The 22,647-nt window shown below is 37.1% G+C and overlaps 1 protein-coding gene across 2 annotated transcripts in view; it reads left to right on the top strand.

Annotated features, from left to right (window-relative positions):
* Positions 1-22,647, top strand: part of veph1 (ventricular zone expressed PH domain-containing 1) — a 127,665-nt gene that overhangs the window by 39,590 nt on the left and 65,428 nt on the right. For both annotated transcript variants that reach the window (XM_073851001.1, XM_073851002.1), the window contains exons 4-5: positions 5,491-5,654; positions 12,431-12,640. In XM_073851001.1, coding sequence (XP_073707102.1) covers positions 5,491-5,654; positions 12,431-12,640 — 374 coding nt within the window. The remainder of the gene's footprint in view (positions 1-5,490; positions 5,655-12,430; positions 12,641-22,647) is intronic.

Raw genomic sequence — 22,647 nt, 5'->3', positions numbered from 1 at the left:
ATGTGAACTCAGGGCAGGCTTACTGGACAGTACAAATGTGAATGACTGGTCTCGTTGTCAGAAGGGAACACAGTGGAAGGTCAGCTTTGGCTAATGCCGTCAATCTGCCACCTTGGAATGAAAAGTGCTGATGATGAAATTCCAGCAGAACCTACACCACAATTGACGGCAAAGCCCAGACAATGAAGTCCTCTAATCTAGTTTTAAAGCGGCACAGTATTCCATTGAAACCTCACACCTACAACCTAACAAGAGGGCTGAGCAGGAAGGAAATATTAAAATGAACACCTGTGTGTTTATCATTCCCTTGAAATCAATATTTGTAATTTATTACAAGTGTTATTTATGTTATTGCTGAGTTAAAGGAATATTTCAGGATAGATGCAATGATACATTTACGATAAAAGCTGTGCGGGCAAGAATTAAACAGCTGTGAAGTTGTCTAAATCGTCCTTTTGAGAATGGATTGCTTTTCAAGGAGGATCCCGATTTAAATGGATCTTGTGAATTGGTAGAGATGGATTAGATGTGACCCTGGAAAACAAAACCAGTCTTAAGTAGCATTGAGTATATTTGTAGCAATGCATTGTATGGGTCAGAATTATGAGGATATCATTAGGATATTAAGTAAAGATTATGTTCCATGAAGATATTTTGTACATTTCCTACTGTAAATATATCAAAACTTAATTTTTGATTGGTAATATGCATTGCTAAGAACTTCATTTGGACAACTTTAACGGTGCCATAGAATGGAAAACTGTGTTTACCTGGGCATAGTTGAATAATAACAGTTCAGTACATGGGCATGACATACCATGAGTCTCAAATACCATCGTTTCCTCCTTCTTATATAATTCTGGTGTTTGCAAAAGACCACCGAAAAATAGGTCAATTCCAACATAACACCGACTATTACGCAATAGCCCCGATCGTTTATAGTTACGCCCCAATATTTGCATAGCCCAATCATCAGTACATCAGTAAAATAAGGCGAGCTACTGAAGGGACATGGTTAGTTTAATGCTAGCGCTAGCCTGTTACATTGCAGTACATAAGATTTCACTTACCACATAAACAGAGTGAGGAGAGATGAGTGCACTGATGATGGCAAATGATTAACAGATCCTGAGCATCACTAAAGCATCAACTTGTGTGGTAAGTCCTTCTTACGTTATACTACTTCGCTGCATTATAATGTTACACAGAGCACATGTGATCACAGTAGAGAGAGTAAAATGTCGGCGGATTCAAAACGGCAGATTCAACAAACCGCATATTAAAAGCGGCTAGAGTTAAATAAATAAAGCGGCCGTAATTAAATATATATTTCCTCCATGTGTTTTCTTACAGCTGTGTGAGAGCGAGCAGCTCTGTGAGACAGCCAATCAGAGAAGAGCTCCTCATTAATATTCACGAAGCTTCCAAATAAGGCAATAACAGAGCATTTCATTCTAGGGACAAATCCTAGGGTTGTAAATGGACCTGTAAAACCATTTCTGGAGAATTTTTGCTCTTTTCTATGCCATATAGCTTCTATGTAGATGTCAGAGAACAATTTAAAATATTGTTTCAATGCATTCTATGGCACCTTTAATTGCGATTTTCTCAATATTTAGATTTTTTTGCACCCACAGATTCCAGATTTTTAATATTTATATCTCGGCCAAATATTATCCTAACAAACCATACATCAATAGACAGCTTATTTATTTAGCTTTCAGATGATGTATACATGTCAATTTAAGGGGAGACACAAAATATGTTTTTCAGTGTTTCAAAAAAACACTTTTTCATGCACCTGTCAAGTCTGAGATTTCGGGCTTTTTGGTTTTTCAGAAAGTGTTTTTTTCAGACTAGTGGAAAGAAAACATTTAAAAGACACTTTTTCTTTTATAGCACTTTATCTATTATCATTAACATTTCAGAAAACTTGTAATACAAAAAATGTTTGCAATTATCAATGTAATCAATCTTCTGTAAGGTAAGGTGATAACAATTAGTTTATTATTATTATTTTTTACCCTATTCACCTGCAATGTCTCACCTTAAAAAAATGGACCCTTATGACTGGTTGTGTGGTCCAGGGTCACAAATGATATAAAAATAAAGCCTAAAGAGTCTAAAATAATATATATATAATTTACTTGTTCTAATGTCTTTATATTATCTATATCAGACATCTTTTTTGGCACAACCTCTGCTTTTTTGACTGAGGAACAAAGGTCAAATACAATTCTATGTAGAAAAACGGCTATGTCTTGTATAACTTTTGGTTACTTGTATTTATTTGTTCTCGTTAGTGGTTGAAACTTCTCTAAATATAAAAAATACCTTCTGCCAAAACACCTGGCAAACATTAAATTTCTTATCACATGTGGTCTTTAAAAGTAAAATGAATGATTGCCGATATTTCCTATTAACTGTCTAGGGCAACGTTTCCCTGGCCGTCTCATTATGAAAGGTTATGTATAACACTAATCCTTCATTAACATCACCCACTGTGTGTAGAGACAGGTGGGCAGGTCTTCTGCAATCCTAAATGTCCCTCCTGAGCCAGACGAAACAGAATTATGTCCGCTAACAGACCGCCCTGACTTAGATGGCTTGCCAGAGCAGAGATTAGATTTGTTGTTGATGTTGGGTGGGAGTTTCCTACCATATTTTGTTTCTGATGAAGTGTCATTGTTTTAGCAGTTAAGTGGATGATCGGTACAGATTGTTCACTTTGATACTAAATCAGGGAGTTAGTAAAAGCTGGGTCAAGGAAATATTTAATTCATTAAAGGATTAGTTCACTTCCAGAACTAAAATTTACAGATAATGCACTCACCCCCTTGTCATCCAAGATGTTCATGTCTTTCTTTCTTCAGTCGTAAAGAAATTATGTTTCTTGAGGAAAACATTGCAGGATTTTTTTCCATATAGTGGACTTCAATGGTGCCCCCAAGTTTGAACTTCCAAAATGCAGCTTCAAAGAGCTCTAAACAATCCCAGCCGAGGAAGAAGGGTCTTATCTAGCGAAACGATTGGTTATTTTCAAAACAATTTAACAATTCATGTACTTTTTAACCTCAAATGCTCATCTGATCCAGGTCAATACAGTTAGGGTATGTCGACCAACTTCAAAATCATCCTACATCGCTATAGAAGTTATGACCCAGTGTTTACAAAGTGAACATACAAGGAAGATCAAATGCCCTTTACAAAAAAAGTTTAAATAGCGGTGTAGGACAATTTTGAAGTTGATGACGAAAACAAGATGGGAGTTTTTCGACATCCCCTAACTGTATTGACGTGGATCACACAGACTACACATGCGCACCACAGAGATGAGACAAGACGAGCATTTGAGGTTAAAAAGTATATAAAATGTCAATTTGTTTCGAAAATAACCAATCGTTTTGTTAGATAAGACCCTTCTTCCTCGGCTGGGATTAGAGACCTTTGAAGCTGCATTTAAACTGCATTTTGGAAGTTCAAACTTGGGGACACCATACATATCCATTATATGGAGAGGAATCCTAAAATATTTTCCTCAAAAAACACGATTTATTTACGACTGAAGAAGACATGGTACAGCAAAAACAGTACAGTTTTGAAATACTTTTGTTCTATTTGAATATGTTTTAAAATGTAATCTAGGATCTTGTAATCTAACATCTTGGATGACAAGGGGATGAGTATATTTTTGTTCTGAAAGTGAACTAATCCTTTAAAGTCTTTTCAATGTAATCTTCCAGTAAACTTTTCAAAGGCCTGTTATATAACATCCAACGGAAATTTGAGTGATCTTGCACAATCATTGCTTAAAAGGGCTATTGCAAATTTAGTTGTACGTAATTGTTGAGGTGATTTATTTTTCAAATGGATTTTTTGACAGCAGTACACTCTTAAAAATAAAGGTGCTTCACAATGCCATAGAAGAACCTTTTTAGTCTAAATGGTTCCATAAAGAACCTTTAACATCTCAAGAACCTTTCTGTTTCACAAAAGGTTCTTCAGATTATAAAAAGGTAAGAAAGAGATGGTTCTTTATAGAGCCTTTGACTGTATGGTTCTTTGTGGAAGCAAAAATGTTTATTTTATGGCATCGCTGTGAAGAACCTTTTAAAGCACCTTTATTTTTAAGAGTGTAGTGCCATCCATTCACCCCTCAGCTCCATGATCTAGCATCCACTGGAGCTCAAACTGCAAACCGAGATCTTTCATATGCACAGAGTTATAGATTGTTTCCAGATAAAGAAGGGCTTTACACTTAATTTTGAAATTCCAAACCTTTTTGTTATTTGTTTAGCACAAATAATTTTCTCTCTCTTGATGTTGTAGGCTTTTTTACTCTGTGAGATCATTTCTGCCATATGTGTGTCAGCTAAAACAGCGAGGCCTGACATTTCCAACTAAATTAATGAGGAAACAAAGAGCAGTAAAACCCAAACAAAAACAACAATAGTGCATTTATCAAGAAAAGGTCTTAATTAATGAATCAGCTCTTGCTCAGGGGATGCGGGGGAAATGACATGCACATTTTACCACAGTCCAATTTTTTTGGACTTTGCTGGAGGTTTTTTTGTTTGTTTGTGTACTTTATTAATATTCACTATGGTATTATGGCATAAATTATGGCTAAGTAAGAAAATGCTTTTCTTACTTAGATTTTTTGCCTTGTTTCCAGCCAAAATCTCCAAAAATTCTTAAATCAAGAAGGATTTTCTAGACAAGTAAAAACATTTTTTTTTGTTTTCAGTAAAAACAAGTCAAAATTAAGTGAGTTTTTGCGTAGAACAAGCAAAATAATCTGCCAATGGGGTAAGCAAAAAAAATCTTATTTCAAACAGAAAAGAAGATTTTTTTTCTTACCCCATTGGCAGATTATTTTGTATGTTTCAGGCAAAAATGCACTTAATTTTGACTTTTTTTCTGAAAACAAGACAATCATTTTTACTCGTCTAGAAAATCCCTCTTGATTTAAGAATTTTTAGATATTTTGACTGGAAACAAGACAAAAAAATCTAAATAAGAAAAGCATTTTTTGCAGTGTATAGAACAATTACTATTGTACAGTGCTAAAAAAATGCTTTTCTTAGATTTTTTGTCTTGTTTCCAGTCAAAATATTGTCCAGTCTAAAAATTCTTAAATCAAGAGGGATTTTCTAGATGAGTCAAAATTATGTGCGTTTTTGCTGAGAACAAGCAAAATAATCTGCCAATGGGGTAAGAAAAATAATCTTGTTTTCTGTTTGAAATAATATTATTTTGCTTACCCCGTTGGCAGATTATTTTGCTTGTTCTAAGCAACAGCTCATTTAATTTTGACCTGCTTTTTCTGAAAACAAGAAAATAATTTTTACTTGTCAAGAAAAACCTTCTTGATTTAAGAATTTTTAGATATTTTGACTGGAAACAAGACAAAAAAAAATCTAGATAAGAAAAGCATTTTTTGCAGTGTAAGAGAAGTGTGCTGTATTGATTAATTATTGGTTTTGATAGGTAATGCCATGCTGTTGAGAGTGCTGCCATCTGTGTATCCGCGACATCCAGAGCCCATCCATCAACGAATCCGTGAGCTGACGGCGATGATGTCCCAGCTGGACCAGGCCGGCAGACAGCACCTGCTCAGACTACTGCAGATGATCTCTGACCTTCACCCCCTGGTGAGTGAAGAGACAAATTAGTGAGTGAAAGAATGAACGTGGTATTTGAGGATGAAGCCTGGTCAAGGTGAGTTTTTTTTGGGGAACAGAAAAAGAATTTGAAGGACACCAAGGGAGTGGAGGGTGTGTGCATAAATGAGTATGAAGTGAGTGATTTAGCATTTATTTTAAAGCAGACAGCTGCAGTTCAAGGTCAACCACAGCAAAACGGTTCGATAGTTAACACCTCTGGCGATACCACAGTTTAGCAGCCGCCAAACGGATGGGGAAATATCAGAAAACACATCCTAAGCCGTTTCCCCCCAGCAGCTCTGAGTGAAGACACATTTACAGGAAAAGAAAGGGGAAACCACACTTTTGGCAAAAACTGAACCAGTCATCTCTTTTTTTTTTAGGGATTGAGGGATTGAGGGATAGCCTGCTGGCAAATAGCAGATGTGAGGAGTCAAAAGAATGCATTAGTCATGTTGAGTTAATTTTGCATTGGGTAATAAGCACATGCATATCACTCAGCTCATCCGTGAAAACATTGGATGCTTGAGCAATAGCAAGATTAGGAAAGATTAAAAGGCATTATTTTATAATAATGCCTCTGTTGTCATTTCCTTTCATTAGCATTTACCAAAATAGGAAATGAGAGATCAATGGAAAATGGTGCTGTTTTTGAGAATTAATATTGTCGTTCCTGAAGCCCAAAGTCCACCCATATCCATCATAAAACTCTTAAAAATAAAGGGGCTTCACGATGCCATTGAAGAACCTTTTTGTCTAAATGGTTCCATAAAGAAACTTTAACATCTGTTTCACAAAATATTCTTTGTGGCAAAAAAAGGTTCTTCAGATTATGAAAAGGTAAGAAAGAGATGGTTCTTTAAAGAACCTTTGACTGAATGGCTCTTTGTGGAACCAAAAATGGTTCTTCTATGGCATCGCTGTGAAGAACCTTTTAAAGCACCTTTATTTTTAAGAGTGTAGACACTGAGGGGCTATCGTAGAGGAATATATCATCCCAAAATTCAGTTTAGTTCTTAACACATATGATTTTGAATGACTTAGTCTTTAACTTTTAACTAATTAGAAGTTGTTATAAATTTTAAGCACACTAAATTTAGCAGACTCTCAGTTTGATCTTTAGTATTTTGTGCCAAAAAAAAAAAGGAATTATTGAATGAAATGAAAAATGGAAAAAAGCTCTTTGGAAAGAAAAAGCGGACACCAGAAAGGTCAATCATTGTTTACACAATAACAGAGCTGTGAGCGTTTTTTGACCCTAGACCGATGTCCAAACCATCGAAACACAGAGACATGCATTCACATGCGTAGATGTTTAGTGCCTGTAATTAGTTTCTCTGATTCATCTGTGCTGCATGTCTTTGTATTGTGGGTGAAAAGCATAAGACTTTAATTTAAAAGATTTTTAAGATTATGAGAAACATGCATATACTGTAGGCACGTGTGTCTAAGACTCATAATGCATGTGACTCATTCTCAGAAAATGGTGCGGTTTGTTTCAAAGGCTACAAAGTACTATCAAAGTATTATCTAATTACAACTAATGATTTGTATGACAGTTCTGTAGAAATTTTGGCTGTGTTTGAAATGCAAAAAATGTTTAGTAAAAGTTGGCATGATGGAGATTGCCCATGAAAAACCCCATTACCTACCCTCAAGCCATCTTAAGCGTATATGACTTCTTTCAGACAAATACAATCAAGAGTTATATTAAAAAAGTGAATGGCTGTTGAGAGCAAAATAAAGTCCATCCATCCATCATAAAAAGTGCTCCACATGACTCCAGGGGCCAGTTGCACAAGCTAGACATTAAAAAGCTGGGTGTAAGCCCTACGCAGGGCTTTGCAACATCCAGCTTTTTGATAAATAGTTACACATGTTGCACCAACTAAAACTACTATCCGGTACAACTATGCCTGGACATATTCTCCCACAGTGATAGCGAAGACAACATTCACGCTGCAATTTCTACAACTACTAATATAAAACTGAATTGCTCAAGATATCATAACAAGCCAAGCCACCACGCCATGATTTCATTGAGTAAACATTTCATACAAGTCTGTGGTTTTATATCTGAAGTCTTCCTGCACATTCCAATGACAGATTTCTCCAAACATTAAAAATGAAGGCGACAGGTTAAGTAAAATATAATGAATGTAATAAAATGCTTCTCTCTCTATATTTTTTTTTTAGCTGACTATCAAGTTTATGTACAGTCGTGGCCAAAAGTTTTGAGAATGACACAAATATTAGTTTTCACAAAGTTTGCTGCTAAACTGCTTTTAGATTTTTGTTTCAGTTGTTTCTGTGATGTACTGAAATATAATTACAAGCACTTCATACGTTTCAAAGGCTTTTATCGACAATTACATGACATTTATGCAAAGAGTCAGTATTTGCAGTGTTGGCCCTTCTTTTTCAGGACCTCTGCAATTCGACTGGGCATGCTCTCAATCAACTTCTGGGCCAAATCCTGACTGATAGCAACCCATTCTTTCATAATCACTTCTTGGAGTTTGTCAGAATTAGTGGGTTTTTATTTGTCCACCCGCCTCTTGATGATTGACCACAAGTTCTCAATGGGATTAAGATCTGGGGAGTTTCCAGGCCATGGACCCAAAATTTCAACGTTTTGGTCCAGAGCCACTTAGTTATCACTTTTGCCTTATGGCACGGTGCTCCATCGTGCTGGAAAATGCATTGTTCTTCACCAAACTGTTGTTGGATTGTTGGAAGAAGTTGCTGTTGGAGAGTGTTTTGGTACCATTCTTTATTCATGGCTGTGTTTTTGGGCAAAATTGTGAGTGAGCCCACTCCCTTGGATGAGAAGCAACCCCACACATGAATGGTCTCAGGATGCTTTACTGTTGGCATGACACAGGACTGATGGTAGCGCTCACCTTTTCTTCTCCGGACAAGCCTTTTTCCAGATGCCCCAAACAATCGGAAAGAGGCTTCATCGGAGAATATGACTTTGCCCCAGTCCTCAGTAGTCCATTCGCCATACTTTTTGCAGAAGATCAATCTGTCCCTGATGTTTTTTTTGGAGAGAAGTGGCTTCTTTGCTACCCTTCTTGAAACCAGGCCATCTTCCAAAAGTCTTGGCCTCACTGTGTGTTCAGATGCGCTCACACCTGCCTGCTGCCATTCCTGAGCAAGCTCTGCACTGGTGGCACTCCGATCCCGCAGCTGAATCCTCTTTAGAAGACCATCCTGGCGCTTGCTGGACTTTCTTGGACGCCCTGAAGCCTTCTTAACAATGTAGTGGAAAGTTTTTTTCAGGATTAAGTTAATTTTCATGGCAAAGAAGGACTATGCAATTCATCTGATCACTCTTCATAACATTCTGGAGTATATGCAAATTGCTATTATAAAAACTTAAGCAGCAACTTTTCCAATTTCCAATATTTATGTAATTCTCAAAACTTTTGGTCACGACTGTACAATGAATGTCTTTCCTGAATAGACTAAATGTGACTTTACAAGACATTGCTCACATATTTTACTGTTGTCTTTCTGTGGATAAAAAAATTCCACATTTATAGTTTGTATTTTGTGATAAAATTGACAGAATTTAAATGCTGATTAATTTCTGATTAAAAGTAACAAAGCACAAAACTTACTGCGATAAATAATGAATGGACTAAGATGTGAAATATTTCCAAGCATATATACTGTACTTCCAAACAAGATGTTAAATGGTACATTTTCTTTTAATAATCCCAGATAATATGTAATAGTTTACTGCATTAAAAACACGTCTGATTCAAGAAGGGGGTCTTAAAAATGGCCAAAGAATATTATTTTACTAACTTATTAATTTAAATTTAATTGTGCTTTGTTGGGAGGCTATATATCTACTAGAATGTTAAAAATGTTCAGTGTTAAATAAATATTCTTTAATTGTTGTTTTGTAATTGATTCTTTTCTTTGAAAAGCAAGACAAAACTGTAAAAAGCAAATATTGGCTATTTAATTTATGCAATGGTGAAACAAATTGGCAAAATACATGGGGAAAAAACACAAAAAAACGTGTTTGTGTGCAATTTTGTTCGGCTTTGGCCAAGAATTTTCATTTTGGTGCATCCCTAGACTATACCAGTCATACTAGTTGATGAAACAACACTGAACCATCACCTACCAGCATAGAAATTCATAATATATTTTCTTTTTTAAATGGATGTGTTAATAGATAATCAAATAGACAGGTACATCAAAAACATTCCTTCTATATCAGAAATCATGTGGGAGAGGAGATACCCCAGGCTCTCTCTGTCCCAGTGCTGCTAGTTTATATAGCGATTTGGAAGCAAACAGGATTAATAAAGATTAGTCAGTGGCTTTCACATCCTGACAGAGGCTGGGAATCCTGCTTCTCACAGGACGTCCTGTCTGCTGCCCTCCCAGCCCCACCAGATCCTCTCTTCGTCCTCTCAACCACTGCCAATTCAAAGGTGAAGTGTTTTGCAATGAAAAATGATGGGATTAAGCAAATCCTCGCTAAAAGGGTGTAGTTGGATTCATTTCATGCAGAAGAGAAGAGCTCATGTGACCCATGTGGCTCATCTGCCTCTAGTCGTCACTGCAGTTTGTCAGACACGAATATCAACCAACACACAATTTCTATTTCTTCTGTGAGTCACTGTTCTTTTTGAAGGTCATCACTGCTTTGATATAACAGACAGATATATCTAGATAAACTGTCCATAGTGGGAGGATGATTACGAGTTTCCTTCTGCTCCGCATTTTTATTCTTTTACTATCTTCTCCAGTTTTTCTCTGTAAGCTCATATAGGAACCTGGGACTCTGGTTAATGAGTGGGCGGCACTGAAATAAACCAGCCAGAGTGCTGTGGTTCTTTACACAACATGATTACACCATAAGGGACCTCTGATGAAAGAAAAGTTCAGGACCAAATGAGTGTGTTTGTGGGTTTTTTACTATTTTTATTACATCCCCTGTGAAGAGTCCAGATAGCATGTCCTTATGTGCTTTCAGGAACAGCAGAGAACTGTAGTAGTGCTTTAATTCCCTTAAAATATACAATGTTTGTTTGTTTGATTATTATTATTATTATTTGTCAGTTTTTTGTGTCAGAAACATTTGTTATATATTTATATTTAGCCTTTTTCCAATATTGACTGACTTTTGTTGGTAAACATGAACATGTACAGTGGGGACAATAATTATTTGATCCTCTGCTGAGTTTCTACATTTGCCCACTGACAAAGAAATGATCAGTCTATAATTTTAAGGTAAGTTTATTTTAACAGTTTTAAATTGATTTGCATTTTAATGAGTGAAATAAGTATTTGACCCCTTCGCAAAACATGACTTAGCAAAACCCTTGTTGGCAATCACAGAGGTCAGATGTTTCTTGTAGTTGTCCACCAGGTTTGCACACATCTCAGGAGGGATTTTGTCCCACTCCTCTTTGCAGATCCTCTTCAAGTCATTAAGGTTTCGAGGCTGATGTTTGGCAACTCAAACTTTCAGCTCTCTCCACAGATTTTCTATGGGATTAAGGTCTGGAGACTGACTAGACCACTCCAGCACCCGAATATGCTTCTTCTTGAGCCACTTCTTTGTTGCCTTGGCCTTGTGTTTTGGGTCATTGTCATGCTGGAATACCCATCCATGACCCATTTTCAATGAGGTTAGGAAGTTCTCACCCAAGATTCAATGGTACATGGCCCCGTCATGGTCCCTTTGATGCGGTGCAGTTGGCCTGTCTACTTAGCAGAAAACACCCCCAAAGCATAATGTTTCCACCTCCATGTTTGACAGTGGAGATGGTGTTCTTGGTGTCATATACAGTGAGTTGAGTTGATGTCAAAGAGCTAGATTTTGATCTCATCTGACCACAACACTTTCACCCAGTTCTCCTCTGAATCATTCAGATGTTCACTGGCAGACTTCAGACGGGCTGTACATGTGCTTTCTTGAGCAGAGGGACCTTGCGGGCGCTGCAGGACTTCAGTCCTTCACTGTGTAGTGTGTTACCAATTGTTTTCTTGGTGACTATGGTTCCAGCTGCCTTGAGATCATTGACAAGATCCTCCTGTGTAGTTCTGGACTGATTCCTCACCGTTCTCATGATCACTGAAACTCCACGAGGTGAGATTTTGCGTGGAGCCCCAGACCAAGGGACACTGACAGTTATTTTGTGTTTCTTCCATTTGCGAATAATCGCACCAACTGTTGTCTCCTTCTCACCAAGTTGCTTGGCGATGGTCTTGTAGCCCATTCCAGCCTTGTGTAGGTCTACAATCTTGTCCCTGAAATCCTTGGACAGCTCTTTGGTCTTGGCCATGGTGGAGAGTTTGGAAACTGATTGATTGATTGCTTCTGTGGACAGGTGTCTTTTATACAGGTAACAAGCTGAGATTAGGAGCACTCCCTTTAAGAGAGTGCTCTTAAACTCAGCTTTTTACCTGTATAAAAGACACATGGGAGCCAGAAATCTTCACTCGTTAAAATGCAAATCAATGTACAATGCGTTTTTCTGGATTTATTTAGTTGTTATCCCGTCTCTCACTGTTAAAATAAACCTACCATTAAAATTATAGACTGATAATTTCAAGGTCAGTGGGCAAACACACAAATCTACAAAAAATATTTATGTTTTGATATGTAGTTTTCATAAACTTTGACTGTTTTTTGAGCGATCACGAGTCAGAAAGTCAAAGGACTGATTTCTAAACTGATTTTGAATGCATTATGGGGCTTATGCTTTGACCTTGTCTGTTTGTCTCCTCAGGTATTGTCATCTTTGGTGCAATCATTGATTGGTTACATCAATGACAGTGATCTCAGTGACGCTGCCTTGGGTGTGTTGGTGAACGTGGCTCAGGCAAGCCCTGCTTCTCTCATTGCCTTCTTGTCAACGCTAAGAAATGTGGGTCAGAAGAACCCTTGGTTGTTGGGACACATCGCTAAGATCCATGGGGCAGTGGGTCTGACTAGTGAGGTGGGCATTTATAATGTGTTCATGCATCAAATCCAGCTAGTTAGGGCTGTGAATCTATGGGTAAACATGGATTTATGGGGTATTTTTTGTTCACCATTTTTTTTAAATTCTTTTATACACAGAGCACTTTCAGATAAACAACTTTGCAGGATGTTTTCATTTACATAGAGCTGTGTTACACACTGCATGAAAGGTAATTTTCAAACTCCATAATAGGTGCACTTTAACATTTTATTAACATTACATAACATTTTATTTATTTTGCTACACTGATTGGCTGACTGTTCAATATCTTTCTGCTGAGGAAAACTATCACAGGGAGCTATGGTAATGTGCATGCCAAAGGGAAGCTTTAAAGTTTGACAGTAATCGCTGTGAGGTTTATTGTTGAAAGAGGTAAGTATGTTACAGAAGTGGTGCTTTGATGACCGTAATCGTGTTGCTTTAGGGGTGAATGTAGAAATGGAGAGGAGCCGTAGCACGCTAAAACTGCTGTGATCTTTATTAGATGTGACACTCTTCACATTTTTGTTAAAATTGAAGTTATATCCTTAAACAGCCAAGCGGTGCATTTTTCTCCTGGTTTCTTAATGGGGGATTCCAATGCAGATCTGGGCAACATTACGGTTATTGTAACAGGCGATGAAGAGTTAAGATGAATGAGGAACATGTGCATGTGTGGATCCCGTGGTTTCTCCTTTTGTTATTATGTTGGCACCCTGGACTGTTTGTTCCAGAGTTTTTGTATCATTATCAGAGGTATGCCATCATGTTAGAGAAATCAGGAGAGCGTAAAATGGACTCTGCTCTTTTTGCTCCATTGTTTTAGTACAAACACGTGTTTTCACTAGACTTCCTCTTTTTGTAGCTTTTATCTTTCTCTTAAAATCTCTGTCGCTATCCTTTTAATTTCTCTTTATTTCCACAGTAAGTTTAAGTCATACACATGATCAGTGTTTTTCTTTCTCTCCATAGTTTTATTTTCCTTTTATTCCATAGTTGCCTTTCTTCTTGTGTTTTATTTTCATATATCACTTTTTTACACTAATACATTATTATTATTTAATTGCTACATCCAAAACTATTACATAGCTTTATTAAATCTAAACTGTAAAAATGAATGGTTGTTATGAAGTTGTTGAGAGGTGTGCCATTACTTTTAGAAGTGACTGAACTATGATACAATAGATGTTTGCTGTATTAAATATCATTGTAAATCAAAACAAAGGTGTAAGATTTACATGTAAAGTCTGTTCATTGGATTGAACTGTCCTAAGTTCCTAAAACATTCAGGATGTGCGTGCATCATGGTTGCAGAAAACCTGGGAGAGATAGCCTTTACGAATAGACACTGATACGGTACAAAATCGAATAAAAAAAGATTATAGATTATATTGATTAGATGTCATTTTCAAAATGTTTAACCCAGTGATAAGCACTTTTATTCAACAAAATTGACGTTAGATAGTGGGATAGTCTTACAAATCCGAAACAGGGATGACATTTTTAATGTTTTTTTTTATCTGGTGGCAGAAAACTCACTATTTTTGAGTTAAATCAAGTTATAAAGTCCGAATTAGGAGATATAAACTTGCAATTGTGAGATAAATTGTAATAGGTTTAAATAATTTCATGCTGTAACTGAAGGGTTAATACAAGTCGTCCCCTATGAGCAGCATATGTGAATAACCTTTTACCAGTAAAGAAATCCGACTACGTCACCCTAGAAATTAACTCTAGGGAACAATACTCAAAACCCAAAAATGGAGTAAATTAAGAACACAGGTTCGGTTCCCTCATATAAGTAAGCAGGAGATGTGGGTGAAGTATAAAAATACAAATGTTTATTACAGTAAATCCTCTAATATTGGCCTGTATTCCATTAGCGGCCATGTCTCCAACATTGGCCGGTCTCGCTGTCAGCTGAGGTAAATAATGGCCGGTCTCTAATAGCGGCCAGGGCTGTTATTAGAAACAAAGTTTGTCTGGGCAGCAGAGTATGTGAGCGGAGCGCGGAGTGGAGCGGTGTAATTTTGAATATCTCATAGATTCTCAATGGGGTTCAGGTCAAGCATGTTGGCTGGCCAATAAAGCACAGTAATATCATGGGCAGCAAACCGCTTGGAAGTGGTTTTGCACTGTGGGCAGGTGCTAAAGTCCTGCTGTAAAAGGAAATCAGCATCTCCATAATGCTTGTCAGCAGATGGAAGCATAAAGTGCTCCAAAATCTCCTGGTAGATGGCTGCATTGACTTTGGACTTGATGAAACACAGTGGACCAACACCAGCAGACGTCACAGCACCCCAAATCATTACTAACTTTAGAAACTTCACACTTCAAGCAGCATGGATTCTGTGCCTCTGCAGTCTTCCTCCAGACTCTAGGACCATGATTTCAACATGAAATTCAAAATTTACTTTTATCTGAAAAGAAGACTTTGGACCACTGAGCAACATTCCAGTTCATTTTCTCCTTAGCCCAGATAAGATGCTTCTGATGTTGTTTCTGTTTCAGAAGTGACTTGGTAGTGCTTCATTCTACTCCTTGTGAAGCTCTCCCAATAGTTTGAATCAGCTTTACTTGACAGTATTCTCAAGCTTGCGGTCATCCCCGTTGCATGTGCACCTTTGCCTACCCAATTTCTTCCTTCCAGTCAACTTAGCATTAAATATGCTTTGATACAGCACTCTGTAAACAGCAGTAATGATCTTCTGTGACTTACTCTCTATGTGGAGGATGTCAATGATTGTCCCTAGACCATTGCCAAGTCAGCAGTCTTCCCCATTAGTGTGGTTTCAAAGAACAAGAGATACCTAGAATTTATATGGTATGTATGGTCATTTAATGAAACTCAAATGTAAATATTCTAATATTTTGAGATACTAGATTTTTGACTTTCATGAGCTGTACACTCTAATCATCCAAAATTTAAAAAAAAAAACAAAAAAAAAAAAAACTTTTGAAATGTTTTACTTTACATGCAGTGAATGTAGAATATATGAAAGTTTCATTTTTTAAAATAAGTTACAATAAAAAAATGAACTAATGTCACACCCCCGGACTTTCTATTTGGTTTCTCCCAGTTTTCCCCGCAGTTCTGAATGTTTTTGGTTTCCCCCTCATCGTCGACACCTGTGTTTGTAATTAGTCTGTGTATTTAAGGTGTGTGTTTTCCCCTGTACTCTTGTTGGTCTTTGATGTTATCCTGATGTTTCCACTCCATGTTCCTGTGTCTGCCTGTTCCCATTGGATTTATTAAATGTTCGTTTTTTACTACGTCGTTGTTCGTGTGTTCCTGCCTACAGCGTGACAACTTTTTAATGATATTCAAATTTTTTGAGTTTGCAGAAATGTAGGTAGAGGCGCATATTTCCAGTGAGCCTGGGTAGTTTTCCAGCATCTTAGCAACCACCTTCAGCACCCTAGTATTGTGTTAATGGTTTTTGCACAAGCAAACAACACTCACATTTTCCTCAGAAACTAAAATCTGGTTAATTTTCTTTAGTTCCCCCACCCCTCGTTCCACTTTCAGCTACTTCAGTGTTTGTTTAGTCACTAATGGCTTTCTTCACTTTGGCTTTCTTCACCTTTTCCTGTTAACTAAGTAGCCTGGAAGTGCTGACACAGTTCTGGATGTGTCAGCCTTACTAAGCTGTGCTCATCCCTGAGCTGTCCCAGAACTGCTTGCTGTGCCTAGAGATGAGGAATCATTTTAACACGTCGTTCTTTTTAGCATTCTCCATCTGTTTGGTAAACCGATACCTGCAGCATATTTGGCCGTTTTTCAATGTTGCCTAATGTGTTTGCTTTGGAAATGGACCACAGTCTGACCAGTTGTGATCTGGGCCATGTGGAGATAAAATGGCACAAACTTAAGGAGGAATCCTGTTACTTTCTGAGTGGACCTACTCAAAGCTCCCATATGCCCTAGCAGGAAAAAAATCAAGGAAATATGGCACCGTCTTCAGCTTTTACTTCTGTACAACTATGATGTAACTGTGAAAGAATGAAATAATCTTCCAAAACCAATTACAAACCTAGTGAAAATGATTATGGGTATGATGGGTATGTTGACATGACAAATGTATATAACCTATAAGGTTTCTAGTCAGGTCTGTTGAGGAAATGGCCAATTTTTTACTAAACTGGCTTCATGTGGCCGTCTTCCCTGCCGTTTAGAAAGCTTTGTGAGACAGTGTTGGCTTGTTACGCAGTCGCATGGATACGTGCCAAATTGCTGAATGATGAAAAAGTTGTTTCTTCCTTTCATATTTGCAGAGGGGCAATTGAAGGAGACAGCAGAAAAAAAGAGCGGAAAGAAATGTTAACGTGGTTTTAGAAAGGCGTCACTGAAACGTGAGCCACTGATAATTTTACACAAAAACAAACACATGCGCAAAAGCATGCACACACACACACATGCTCAACCACCATGGAGAATGGATCAGACTATTGTTGGATAGTAAATCTCAGAAGATTGCTCGAGACAGGCCAAACTGCTCCCTTATTTCTGCGTAGCGCCACATGCTGCGAATTTGCATTTTCAAAGTGTTCCTGCTTCTTGTGAAGAAAAAAAACAAAACAAAAACCTGTTGTACTTAAAGGCAAAAAAGGCAGGATTGAATTGATTTAGCATGTGCACTTTTTTTTTTTTTTTTTGAAAAGTCAAGAAAGTTCCAAAATAAGCAAAAGAGAAGTAATTATACTACTCCATTATAAACCGCAGTCATTTACATGTAGAGTCACATGTTTTTTTATTAATTTTGAAAGCAAGATTTTTCCTGTTTTAATTTTTCTGGACTCGTTTTTATGGGTTTAATAAAGTTTTATTGGTAACACTTTACAATAAGGTTCATTAGTTAACATTAGTTAACCACATTAGTTAACATGAACTAATAATGAACTGCACTTATACAGCATTTATTAATATTTGTTAAATGTTAATTTCAACATTAACTAATACATTATTAAAATTTTGTTAACATTAGTTAATGCAGTGTGAACTAACATGAACAAACAATGAACAACTGTATTTCCGTTAACTAATGTTAACAAAGATTAGTAAATACAGTAACAAATGTATTGCTCATGGTTAGTTCATGTTAGTTAATACATTATCTAATGGTTAACTAATGAACCTTATTGTAAAGTGTTACCGTTTTATTAATTAAAAGCATGAAACTTATATATCCAATTCAACATCAATTAGTTACAAGTTTAACAAAAATGACATTTTTAGGGCCATGTATGAAATCTGTTTATGCACATTAGCATGTCTTATTATTTGAATGCATTAAAACAACCTAATTTGAAAATGTATTTTTAATAATGTTAGAATAGAAAATAGAAATTCTGTGTGGTGTCTTTTGACTTTTTCTTCAAATGAAGGCATAAAACATTAATTTATCTTTTAATCAAATGAAAATTAAACTTTATTTTTTGGCAGATAAAGGGGATTTACTATTTAAAGGGATGGTTATAAAAAAATGAAAATGTGATGTTTATCTGCTTACCCCCAGGGCATCCAAGATGTAGGTGACTTTGTTTCTTCAGTAGAACACAAACGAAGATGTTTAACTCAAACCGTTGCAGTCTGTCAGTCATATAATGGCAGTCAATGGGCTCCACAGCTTTGAGAATCAATAAAACATACACAGACCAAACCAAATTAAACTCTGCGGCTCGTGACGATACATTGAGGTCTCAAGACACAAAACAATCGGTCTGTGCAAGAAACTGAACAGTATTTATATCTTTTTTTTTTACCTCTAATCCTCCGCAATGTCCAGCTGTCCTGAGCACGTTCATAACTGAGCAAGGAACCATAACTTCAGTCGATCAGGCTCAAAAGTTGTGAGTCGGTAAAAAGTCAACACTCCCAGATGAGTTCACGCAAGCAAAAGTAATCTTTTAGTTTTTAATCAGTTGCAACAATCAGGATAAGCACAAGTAATTACCATCTTGAGTAGTCGTTGTACCCACAATCTCTCTGTGTAAACAATGAGTGACGTATACATGCGACAAATCACTTCCAGCTGTTGTGAACTCAAGACAGTTGAACATTGTGGTAGATCAGAGGTAAAAAAAAAAGATATAAACTGTTCAGTTTCTTGCACAGGCCGATTGTTTCGTGTGTTAAGACCTCAGTGTATCGTCACGAGCCGCAGGGTTTAATTTGGTTTTGTCTGTGTATGTTTTTTCTCAAAGACTCTCAAAGATTTGGTGCCCATTATATGGCTGACAGACTGCAGCGGTTTGAGTTAAAAATCTTTGTTTGTGTTTTACTGAAGAAACAAAGTCACCTACATCTTGGATGCCCTGGGGGTAAGCAGCATCTCAGCCCTACTGCTAGGCGAGTTTCAGTGCTTAAAATATATATATAAAAAAAACATATTTCTAAGAAAATGACAGATCTTTTCGGTAGACAAGACCCTTCTTCGTCGGCTGGGATCATTTACAGCCCTTTGAAGCTGCATTTAAACAGCATTTTGGAGGTTCACATTTCGGAGCTAATCCTAAAACTAATCCTTTAAAGGAGTAGTTCACTTCCAGAACAAAAATGTACAGATAATTTATTCACCCCCTTGTCATCCAAGATGTTCTTTTATTCTTTTTTTCTCAGTTGATAAGAAATGATTAAGTTGGGAAAGAAAATGAGATGGGAGTTTTTCGACATACCCTAACTGTCTTGATCCAGAAAAAGAGTTCACTTGTACATAGACAAGACAAGCATTTGAGGTTAAAAGTTTATAAATGGTCAGGTTGTTTCAAAAATGGCTAGATAAGACCTTCTTCCTTGGCTAGGATTGTTTAGAGCTCTTTGAAGCTGCATTTAAACTGCATTTTGGAAGTTCAAACTTGGGGGCACCATTTTCCTTAAAATCATCCTACATCGCTGCAGAAGTACCGACCCCAGTGTTTACAAAGTGAACATACAAAGATCAAACACCCTTTACAAAAAAAGGTAAAACAGCGATGTAGGGTGATCTTAAAGTAGACGAAGGAAACGAGATGGGAGTTTTTCAACATACCCTAACTGTATTGACCTGGATTAGACAGACTACACATGCACTTTGCAGAGACGAGACAAAAAGAGCAATTGGGGTTAAAAGTATATTAATTGTCAATTTGTTTCAAAAGTGGCCAATTGTTTCCCTGGATAAGACCCTTCTTCCTCGGCTGGGATCGTTTAGAGCCCTTTAAAGCCACATTTAAACCACGTTTTGGAAGTTCAAACTTGGGGGCACCATTATATGAAATGTTTTCTTCAAGAAACATAATTTCTTTACGACTGAAGAAAGAAAGACATGGACATCTTGAATGACAAAGAGTTGAGTAAATTGTCTGTAAATTTTTGTTCTGGAAGTGAACTAATCCTTTAAATTAAATGGTCGAATACTTTTTAATTTCCAAAAATGTGCAATTCTGTCCACGTTTTCTGCATCTCGGAAATCATAAGACTCTACATCTGATTCAAACACGGTACTTCTTGTAAGGGTCATTATGTACTTTATTTGTGGCTTTAAATACTTTTCGACTTTCCCACTAAATCTTGAAGAAATTATCACATTTTTTATAAGAGATTATTTAATCAGATTTCTCCCTGGCCCTCTTTATCATTTCCTTTTGGTCACGCGTGGCGTGGATCGTCAACAGCAGTCACGCTGCAAAATGTGTTGTTGTTTGATGCAGCACATCATAATAAATTCTTACATAAACGTTAATGACATGTTTAAATGTGTACTTTCCTATTTTCCACTTGTTTATTTGCAAATGTCCTACTAAGTGTTTTTTTGTGAAGGGACTGCATTGATTCAAGAGCATGTTTGATGACATCTTTGGTTCCGAGAGAGGAAGTTGATTTATTTGTCTTTCTTTTGATGCATTTCAGGGAAGCAAAGTGCTGCAACTAATTTATTTCCGCAGTTGTGACTGTGAGTTGTTGTTGAGAGTTTGATTGTCTATGAAGTAGAAAGGACAGTTTACTTCTCAGACTTTCCAAAGTGTTGATAGTAATGATGTAAACCATGTAATCCCTGCCAAAAATTATATTGCTTGTGCATATTTTGTCTTGGGGTGAATTAAAAACAAAACAAAAAAACTAAATATTAAGAAAATGGAATTAAACCTTTAAAATTTTAAGTCATGTTTATTTTTTTTGTAATAGAGGACAGCTGAATATTAGGTTTTTGGTAACTAAAATAAGTTTGTTATGGAAGACACTAATTCCATGACTCAGGTGAATTCTGAGGGAATAACTAGAAACTTTGTTACAGTGGTTTGTGTGTGTCATTTTTGTGGTATAGGGTCCAGTGTGCAAGCTTGCCTCTTGTTCATGCTCTTTGTATAATTCTTTTGGGACGTTTCTTAGAATTGAAGGATGTTTACCCCAGTCTGAGTGATGAAACTAGGCAGCTAGTCCATGTGTGATCCACAGTGTGGGGCATCAAGCGATTGTTTCTAACAGGGCCTGTTTCTACCAGTGCCAGTAAATGGCACAATTGTCAGCTTTGATTTGGCTTTGCGTGTTCTGCCCAACTGTGATATTTTTAACATCTGTTTACCTTATAATGACTCAACAACTAGTAGATTATTTGCAATAATGACTCAGTGCACAGTCACCAAGGGTGTGTTGTAACGTGCTTCAGCAGCTTCCAAAAACGTTCATCAGATAATTGTTTGGAAATTTTCCTAGAAACTATTCAAATTGGAAAACAGCTTTAATGTTACAGAACATCATCTAAAGATTTTTCTGTGTTAAGAGATAGTTCACCCAAACATGAAAATGTGATGTGTATCTGCTTACCCCCAGGGCATCCAAGATGTAGGTGACTTTGTTTCTTCAGTAGAACACAAATAAAGATTTTTAACTCAAACCGTTGCAGTCTGTCAGTCATATAATGGCAGTCAATGGGCTTCAGATCATTGAGAGTAAAAATAACATACACAGACAAAACCAAATTAAACCCAGCGGCTTGTGATGATACATTGAGGTATTGAGAAACAAAACGATCGGTCTGTGCAAGAAACTGAACAGTATTTAGAGTCAAGCCCAAAATTATTCATACCCCTGGCAAATTCTGACTTAAAGTTACTTTTATTCAACCAGCAAGTTTTTTTTTATAAGAAATGACACAGATGTCTCCCAGAAGATAATAAGACGATGTACAAGAGGCATCATTGTGGAAAAAATTATTACTCATCTTTTATTTACATTTGAACATAAAGTGGCATGTCCAAAATTATTCATACCCTTCTCAATAATCAATAGAAAAACCTTTATTGGCTATTACAGCAATCAAACGCTTCCTATAATTGCTGACCAGCTTTTTGCATGTCTCCACTGGTATTTTTGCCCATTCATCTTAAGCCATGAGCTCCAACTCTTTCAGGTTGGAGGGTCTCCTTGCCATCACCCTGATCTTTAGCTCCCTCCACAGATTCTCTTGTCAGGACTCTGGCTGGGCCACTGCAAAACCTTAATGTTTTTGTCTGCTAATCATTTCTTCACCACTTTTGCTGTGTGTTTTGGGTCGTTGTCATGCTGAAATGTCCACTGGTGCCCAAGGCCAAGTTTCTCTGCAGACTGCCTGATGTTGTTGTTGAAAATTTTGATGTATTGCTCCTTTTTCATGGTGCCGTTTACTGTGATTAGGTTCCCTGGTCCACCGGCTGAAAAACAACCCTAAAACATTAGGTTCCCACCACCATGTTTGACAGTGGGGATGGTGTTCTTAGGGTTGAAGGCTTCTCCTTTTGTACAACAAATGAAGGCTACATCATTGTGGCCAAACAATTAAATTTTTGTTTCATCTGACCACAAAACAGAAGACCAGAAGTCTTCTTCTTTGTCCAGATGAGCATTTGCAAAGGCCAAGCAGTCTTTTGTGCCTTATCTGGAGAAGTGGTGTCCTCCTTGGTCTGCGTCTGTGGAACCCAGCGGTGTGCAGTGTCTGTTGGACTGTCTGCCTTGAGATGTTGCCACCAGCAGAGCCCAGATTCATCAG

This window comes from Garra rufa, chromosome 11, assembly GCF_049309525.1.
Source record: "Garra rufa chromosome 11, GarRuf1.0, whole genome shotgun sequence".
Classification (NCBI taxonomy): Eukaryota; Metazoa; Chordata; class Actinopteri; order Cypriniformes; family Cyprinidae; genus Garra; species Garra rufa.
Note: the sequence above shows the minus strand (reverse complement) of the source record. Positions and strands in the feature narration are given on the sequence as shown.